The 8,987-nt window shown below is 41.7% G+C and overlaps 1 protein-coding gene across 1 annotated transcript in view; it reads left to right on the forward strand.

Moving 5' to 3' along the window:
- The window catches only part of LOC122127088 (protein FAM13A-like), a 29,503-nt gene extending 21,462 nt beyond the window's left edge, over positions 1 to 8,041 (forward strand). The window contains exon 4 of the mRNA XM_042701599.1: positions 7,860 to 8,041. Coding sequence (XP_042557533.1) covers positions 7,860 to 8,041 — 182 coding nt within the window. The remainder of the gene's footprint in view (positions 1 to 7,859) is intronic.
- Positions 8,042 to 8,987: the final 946 nt, after the last annotated feature.

An 8,987-nucleotide genomic window follows, 5' to 3' on the forward strand; every position in this document is an offset into this window, starting at 1 on the left:
TACCTACTTGTAGAGTTCTCTGAAATCTGTTTTACCTTTTCTATTGGTCTTTTTATGTCTTTTTTCTTTTTTCTTTTCTTTTTTTTTGGTCGGTCATAGGGGTCTTGGGGCTTGAACCCTGGGCCTGGGTGCTGTCTCTCAGCTCTTCTGCTCAAGTTGAGTACTCTGCCACTTGAACCACAGCACCACTTCTGGTTTTCTGGTGGTTTATTGGAGATAAGAGTCTCATAGACTTTCCTGCCTGGGCTGGCTCTGAACCTCTATCCTCAGCCTCCTGAGCAGCTAAGATTATAGGCATGAGCCACCAGCACTTGGCTTGCTTACCTTTTTTTTTAAAAAAATTGTTATTATCTAAGTGATGTTCAGAGGGGTCATAGGTGCATAAGTCAGGTGAAGGGAACATTTCTTTTTGGACAATGTTACCCCTTCCCTCGCTGTCTCCTACTTTCCCCCTTATCCCCACCTACAAGTTGTCTAGTTCATTTTCTACATAGCGTCCAGCGAGTACTACTACTGCATTTGTTCACCCTGTGTCCCTCCATTTCTGTGCACCTCTCTTACCCTCCCAAAGACAGATAAATGAACAAACAAGACAAAAAGAAAAGAAAACAAAGAAAAAAAACTGTTGTTTCCATGTCCTGGAGTTCTTTCCAACCAATATTATGTGATCAGAAGCACATAGGCATTGTGCTTTTGTGTTCCTCCCCTAAGAGTCTCCTCCTCTGGTCTTACCGTGAGTGCCGAGTCCTGCATTGCTCACCTTTCAAAATTGTTCAGCCCTCCAAAAAGTCTCTTCCTATAAAACAGTCATTATCAAACTCTAAGTGCTACTCTTTCCTGTTTTCACTCTGTGTCTTTTAGGCTTTCTGTCACCAAGATCAAATAGGTAAGCAATTTATTTTTTCCTAAGCAAAGACGTAAGGCTAGAGCAGCATGGCAGGGCTGGCAGGGGTGTTTCTAGGTGGCATGGGTCGGGAACACTGCAGTACAGGGGAAGCTAGCTTTCCACGTAGCACACACACACACGCTGGCGGCATGCCAGCTGGCGGGCTTCCACCAGACTCACATGACAGGAAAAAAAAAAAACCCATTGTATTGATGAGGGCTGACCCCTGTTATAGACCTTGATAAGCACGATATGTTCTTAGCTGAGTGTGCATAGCCAGCTGGACTTTCCTGGTAATGGTAGCAGCCTTTGACTGTGAGATAGTATCGAGTAAGGAGTAAGAGTACTCAAGCTTGCAAAGAAAAGCTAGGAGAGTGAGATTGTTCCACAGAAGGACAGCTGGTCTTAAGGATTGTGAGCAAGTGCATGATTGTGTGTGAATGTGTGTTTGTGTCTGTGCATGTGTGCATGCATTCATACACATGCCAATACTAGGGTTTGAACTTACGGACTTCTGTCTCTCATTTGACTTTTTTACTCATAGCTAGTGCTGCACCATTTGAGCCACAGCTCCACTTCTGGATGTTTGCTGGGCGATTGAAGATAAAGGTCTCTCAGGTTTGTCCACCTGGCCTGGCTTTGAACCTTAATCTTTAGATTTCAGTCTCCTGAGTAGCTAGGATTTATAGGCGTGAGCCACCAGCACCCAGCTATAAAACATCCTCCGACTTGCTTTTTCCCAGGCTTCATTTTCAAGTCTGTTTGACAACTTCAAGATGGAAACCACCCAACTTAAAATCAGCCCTCTTCAAGTGGACAATTCAGGGGGTGTTGGTATTTTTACAAAGTATACCCATCATCACTATCTAATTTTAGAACACTTATATGACCTCAAAAAGAAATACTGTGCCCATTTTGTACTCTGCTCCTTCCTGCCCTCGGCCCATCTCTGAGAAGACAGGAAGATACTTTATAGTCATTTGCTGCCCGTGGGCATTTCAACCTTGAAACATGGCGCAAGGTGTGATCTTTTGTGACTCATTTTCTTGACCTTGCATGATAATGCTTCAAGATTAAAGGAACTTCAATTCCTTTTTATGACTGCTTAGTACTTCATTCTAGGAGTGTAAAGCGTTTATGTATCCAGGAATCTGTTGACAGATATTTGGGTTATCTGTGCTATTTTAGGGCTGTAGGAAAGTTCGAACTCAAGGCCCTATGTTTGCTGGGCAGATGGTCTGTTTCTTGAGCGACAACCCAACCCACTGTTGCTTTTCAGTTTTGAGGCGTGTGTGTGTGTGTGTGTGTGTGTGTGTGTTGTTTTTTGGTTTTGTTTGCGGATTGTACCCCACATTTTTTGCCTGGGATCAACCCCAGACTAGATCACTCTTAACTATGCCTCGGTAGTGTTGCCTGGACTATATCTGTATATCCTCACATCCAGCTTGTTGGTTGAGATAGGATCTTGCTAACATCTTGCCCAGGTTGATCTCCAACCAGGATCCTCCTGGTCTCTGCCTCCTGAGCAGCTGGGATTACAAGCCTGGGCTACCATCCACAGCCCGTTTCTGCTTTGTAACTACTGGTAAAATATAGTCATGAACATTTTTGCTCAAGTTTTTATATGGACATACATTTGATCGGTGCTTAGGAGTAGAGTTCTATCATGTGATAACTTGGACACATTTTACACCTTGAGAAGCTCTTTTCCCAGAGTCTGTATTATTTGACATTCTCATCGGTAACCAATGAAAGGTTTGTTGGTGTTGATTTGTACCAGTACTGAGACTTGAACTCAGGGCTTGGGCTCTGTCCCTTAGCTTTTTCTATCAAGGCTACAGCTTCACGTCCATCTTTTTGGTTATTAATTGAAAATAAGAGTCTTAAGGTAGTTAATTGGAAGTAAGAGTCTCATGGGCTTTTCCTACTCATACAGGCTTTGAACTGTGATCCTTAGATCTCACCCTCCTGAGTAGCTAGGATTACAGGCATGAGCCATGGTACCCAGCTGAATGAAGGGTTTTGATTTCTTCATATTCTTGCCAATGCCTGTCTTTTTTATTTTAGCCATCCTCTGGGTATAGGTGTAGAACTTTGTAATAGTGGGAAGAGTATGGACTTGAGGGTAAAATTAAAATTAAATTAAAAAGGGAGACCAGCTACCAAGAAGTTTCTGTCCATTGGAGATTTAGGAATAAATTATTATCAAATTGGTAAGGTCTTTAATAAATTCCTTATTTTCCCCTAAAGCTTCTATAGGAAGGAATAACCTATTTGCGTTAGGTTGAAAGAGAAGACAAATAGCCAGAAAATGAATTATTTTAAAAGTATACACCTGAGTATCTAAGATTGCAGGTATGAGAATCAGGGCCTGGATATGTTTCAATTCTTGTTGGGGGTCTTGGTTCTTACAGACATGAAAGTTCTTTCTGGAATAAACAAGTATCAGGTGATTTGACGGCAAATTACCTCCACGTTGAAGTGGTAGAGTAGCCTGCCATGTACAAGGCCATAGGTTTGATCCTCAGCACTACAAACTAGATAAATAAAAACACAGCCTTGCACCATGCAGAAGTGAATCAGCATGATTAAGATGGGCGCTTTGTGTTTAAGGGTAGATGGTAATGCAATAATTGTTATTATCATCTTGCCCTTTGAGAGATCCACGTGAGGCCTCTGTGAACCTTGTCACAGATTGAGTTGCAAAAGAATGTCCCTTCTGTGTAGGGAAACATGGGTCTCCTTCACCTTAAGTTGCATTTGGGCTTTCTCCACCAGCTTCCCTGCCTTTCAGAGAAGTGAGTCCCCCCCCCCCATGAGTAAACACAGAGGGAAAACCCAGCCTCACCCATGGGCACCTGCCTCAGATTGACCCCAGCTCATTCTTCTGCGAATGCATCTCTACAGAGCAATACCATTCACCTTTTGTCAGTTCTTAGGCACTTAAAAAACATTCTGGGCCCAGACAAACTGGTAGACTTGTATGAAGATGCCATTGCTTCCTGCTCCCCCCAATCAACCTATAAAGCTGCAGTTTATCATCACCAAATTCAGAATCCCATCCCGACCACCCCACAATTTGGATTGCTTATTTGTTCATTCAGGAAACATTTATTATATACTTATATATGGGAGACCCCAAGTTGAGAACCATGTAGCAGCAATGATGATAGCAGCTGATTGCAGAAAATGTGATCAGAGTCTAGGCCCAGGCTGCTTAAAGCAAATGGCAGCCCAGTTGCTGTGTGGCTGGCGAGTATGGATGCTGGGTGCTGCTGTTAGAGTCAACTTGTCTACAACTGGGCATCTGCTGGATTGCTGCTGCTGCCATAATAGAGGACCACAAACTTGCTGCCATAAAACAGTGTAAATGTATTAGCTACTGCCCTGCAGGTAAGAAGTGAGTGGACTCAGCTGCTTTCTCTACTTCTGGTCTTACAAGGTTAAAGTCAAGTTCACAGTCAGCCTGAGCTTTTTCTGGCGTGCAAATCTATTCCTTAACCATTTGGGTTATAGGTAGTTTGTGTTATGCGTAGAGTTGGGGACATTGCTTCTAGACTTCTAGAGACTGTCTGCATGCTCAGATCTGACCTCTCAGCCTCAAAGCCTGTGGTAGTTGGGCATGCTAGCTAATAGATTAGCAGGTTTTCATAAGCCCTGTTTTGTTGGGTGGGGGGGCTGAATGAAGCAAGGGAAAACTACTTGGATAAATACAGTACTGTGGAGATAAACTCTGTTTCAGTGGCTGAACTCTTTGCTGCAAGAAGTAATGGTGGAGAGACTGTATCCCTGTATTTGCTCCTTTATTTCTCCCAAAGCTAGGATTATAAGTATCATTTCATGTTCATGGACAAGTGAAGGCATGTGAGAAATACTAGACACAGGTCAAGATTAGACCTGGGTTCTGTCTGGTGATGCATGCCCAGATATAAATGCAGCATTGCTGATTAAGATCATAATCTCTCTTTAATGAGAGCAAATGCTTGTGACATGGTTCAGTATCTGCTACTTAGCCTGGAGCACAAGAGTTTATGGTCTTCCAGTGCTGTATAGATTTTTCAGCGAATGTGTGATGTTCAAGTCTGTAGATTTTTCAGTGTACTCTTAAAACTTTTGGACTTGGGGAAGGAAGGGATCGTAGGGGAAAAAACAAGGATGCTTGACAGGAAATGTACTCATTACCTTACTCATGTAACAGTAACCCCTCTGTACAGTATCTTTACCATAAAAATATTTCTTGAAAAACCTTTAGACTTCTGAATTATACTATTCTGATTTTTCTTCCAGTTTAATGTTAAGGGTAATGGCAAGTTTGTAACATCAGAATATGTTAATGTCTCTGTTGAGGGGCCCTTCTTAGGAATTCCATGGATATCTGACCACAAAGCTCTTTTTCTTTTTTTTTTGAGTCTGGGTCTTTCTATATTATATTGCTCAGAGTGGTCTTGGACTCCACAAGTTCAAAGGATTCTCCTGGCTCAGTCTCCTGAATATCCAAGACTAGAAATGGGACCCACAAGCCCAGCTTCAAATGAATTGTTTCTTATTATTGAAAAACTTAGTGTAATCTATTTCCCACATAATATTCCAACCGAGTGAGTTCTATAAATAAACTAATTGTTCCACATTCCTTTAGAATAGATGTAAGGGATAAATGTCAATGTCACTTTGTCTATGCTAGTTCATCTTCCCGTGCCTTAAAATTGTGTATCACTCTATTCAAACCACTCTTTTTGCTGTTGTTGTTGTTGGTGGTGGTGGTGGTGGTGGTTGTGGGGCCTGAACTCTGGGCCTAGGCGCTGTCCCTCAGCTCTTCAGCTCAAGGCTAGTGCTCTACCACTTCAGGCATAGCACCACTTCCGGCTTTTTCTACTTATGTGGTGCTGAGGAATCGAACCCAGGGCTTCATGTATGCAAGGCAAGCATTTTACCACTAAACCACCTTCCCAGGCCTAAAACCACTCATCTTTTAAAACTTATCTTTCAGTAGTTATGCAAAGGGATTTCCATTCAACAGGTCCATTTTATGAGTACAATGCATCTTGATCCATGTCACTCCTTCCATTGTTCTCCTCCAGCTCTCCCAATTCCACCCATCAAGTTACCTGGTCCAGTTTACATGTGTCCATTGAATATTATGACTGTGTTCACCCATATGTCCTCTCTCCATCGTAAAATGATCTGTCCATCACTTTTTGTAAGCTAGGTATGAGAGGATTTAAGAAATGATTGAAACTCAACTTCCACCTCTGAAAGCTAGCTTGAACTTTACCAACAGACATCAAACACCCTCTCTGTCACACTTCCTAAGTCTTATTTCTAACTCCAGTCACCCCTCCTCACCCAGCCCAGGGTTCTACCAACCCTGGTACCACATTTACTGTTCCATCTCTCCTTGGCTAGAATAAACATGCTGTGAGGATAGGGATTTCTGTTTATTTTACTTACTGATGAATTTCACGTAGCAGTTGGTATAGTGTAGCCACTCCGTACTTGCAGGAGGGTGGAAGAAATAATCTCCTCCCTGTGTTTTCCATCTATAAAACAAACATTTTTTTATAACTAAAGCAAATGGTACCCAGGATTGCAAGCAAGAGAAGTCATCTTGTTATTGGTACCACCATGCCCCCATTCAGTCCTCTATAAGCCGAGTCTATAAAGCATTGAGCAACGAGGAATCTCACACTTACAAGATCTTGCCCTGCAGGCTGACAGTGATGCTGATATTTATCACATCTTTCTAGAAACAGTACACATTTTGGAGTCACAGTAAGTTAGCACATAATTAATCTGCACTAAATGAGGGGAAGAGAAAGGCTGTGATAATAATAAAAGTCTATAAACTGCCAAATCATGGAAACCTAGATTCCAGGAGTTGTGCATTATAAATATTTACAGTTGGGCATACATGTACTTATGTCAGTCACCAGGCACACATCCTCACCCCACGATGTGTCTTCTGTTACAACAAATGGACATGCTCTGGGGGAGAATAAGGCGGGTGTGTGATAATTCTGAGTTACTAGATTATTGTTTGGGTTTGGTTTCTTAGAGACAAGATCTCACCACATAGCCCAGGCTGACCTCTAACTCACCTTCCTCCCACCGCAGCCTACTTACTGCATGCTGAGATTACAGGTGTGAGCCACCACACCCAACCTCTCAGTGACTTGTCTGTGGAGAACACACTTAGTGATTCTTCTAGTCAAGCAAAGGGTTTCATGTTATTTTGTTCTTACCTGTCTTCTTCCCCATAATTGTTAGTTTTATTTCTTGGAAATAAAAAGACTAGAAATACATGGTGAATGTCTTAAGTTCTTTTTCAAAGACAGTGTCATAAATTCATAACTATTTGGAACATTTGTTTTAGTTGATCTGGTGTCTTTCCAGATTACTTTTTTCAAAGCTGGAAGTAAGCAGGTGATGGGTGTTTCCCTCCCCCCAGCATGAAGACAAGATGGCAGACCCTACCATCTACCATGGGACCAATATGGCGCTGGCCAGACCTGACCTCCTTACTTCAGTTTGATCAAGGAGAGAATCTTTGTTGAGATTCTAAAGTTATAAAGAAATTTCCTTTACTTTTCTCTGGGTCCAGTACTTTGATTGTTCTGGGAATCAGGAAGTCTCTTGTCTCGAGTTTTATTCAAACTAGAAATTTGGTGGGTTTTTTTGTTATTTTTTTGCAAAATCAAAGCCTAACTATTGTTTTAACTCAGTGAAAAAACACACAAAAACCGAAATACCAGCCTATTTTATGTACTGCATAAAAATCATGGAAATTTGGGGATTTCTTGAATCAGTAATTCTTCCTTGAAAAAAAATAATGAAATGTTTCAAGACCTTGCTGACTCTCTAAGGAATTTTGTTTTTCTGAAGGAGAGATTTGCGTTGTTTTTTTTTCCTCTGTGTGCTTTCATTGTTGTCTGTGGAATATGCCTGAGAACATTTTTATGTTATGTTTTTCTTCCAGATCGCAGCAATGGTGTGCAGGAGACTAGCTTAAGAGACTTACTGAAAGAGCTCCCAGCTAGCCACTACAGCCTGCTCAAGTACCTTTGTGGGTTCTTGACACAAGTCGCTGCCAACCACGTGTACAATCGAATGGACATTCACAACCTCGCCACCATATTTGGGCCAAACTTCTTTCAGTAAGTTAGTGGGATTTTGCTGTTAAGATCATCATGTCTGCCTTTCTACTTACTGCTGTCTGAAATGACCAGGGATGCCAAAACCGAACTTCATCTGAGAAATCCTGCAGTCTGGGTTGGGCGAGCTCCATTTTGATTTGGGAACACATCAACCTTGTTTCAATTTCAAGCTTAAAGAGTGCAAATAAGCCTTCTTCTGAAACTATCATTTGCAGTAATCCAAAGTACCTTCTTTAAAATTGTAGACATGTTTTCTTTTCATGAAATGAAGTATTTAAACATTGGTAATCTGACATGCTTTTAGCAGGAAGAAAGCAGAGAGGAGACAGCAGTTTTTATTTTTATTTTTTGCCAGTCCTGGGGCTTGAACTTAGGGCCTGGTCACTGTCCATACCTGAGCTTCTTTTTCTCTCTGGTACTCTACACTTGAGCCATGGCACCACTTCCAGCTTTTTCTCTTTATGGGGTACTGAGGAATCAAACCCAGGGTTTCATGCATGCTAGGCAAGCACTCTACCACTAAGCCTCATTTCCAGCCCAAGCAATTTTTTTAAAGCATGATAAAATTCAGATTATTGCTCTAAGGTGAAGAATTGGGAGAAGAATTGTGTCAGTGATAGGGAAATCAAATTTGAACTTCATTTCTTTTCTAAGCTTCGAGTAGTGGGAAGTGCTATGTTGCTAGCCACAAGAACTTTTTTTTAAAACTTTTATTTTCCTTGTTATTTCTCAAAGCTTTTTAATTGGCAATAGATGAAACATGATCACTGCAATCCAAAGGCTTTGCCTTTGCTCTCTTATTAATCTCCACTGACATCACACCTGCTCCACTTGGAAAATCTCAGCAAGTGTATCCTCTCCTTTGCCTCAATCACTGTCTGGCTCATTCGGCTGGCCAGAGCTGGGACTAACACAATCCTCCGAATGTTGAAATACAGACCATGGCTTAC

The sequence above is a fragment of the Dipodomys spectabilis genome, unplaced genomic scaffold (genome assembly GCF_019054845.1).
Source record: "Dipodomys spectabilis isolate Male_0828 unplaced genomic scaffold, ASM1905484v1 ptg000297l, whole genome shotgun sequence".
Classification (NCBI taxonomy): Eukaryota; Metazoa; Chordata; class Mammalia; order Rodentia; family Heteromyidae; genus Dipodomys; species Dipodomys spectabilis.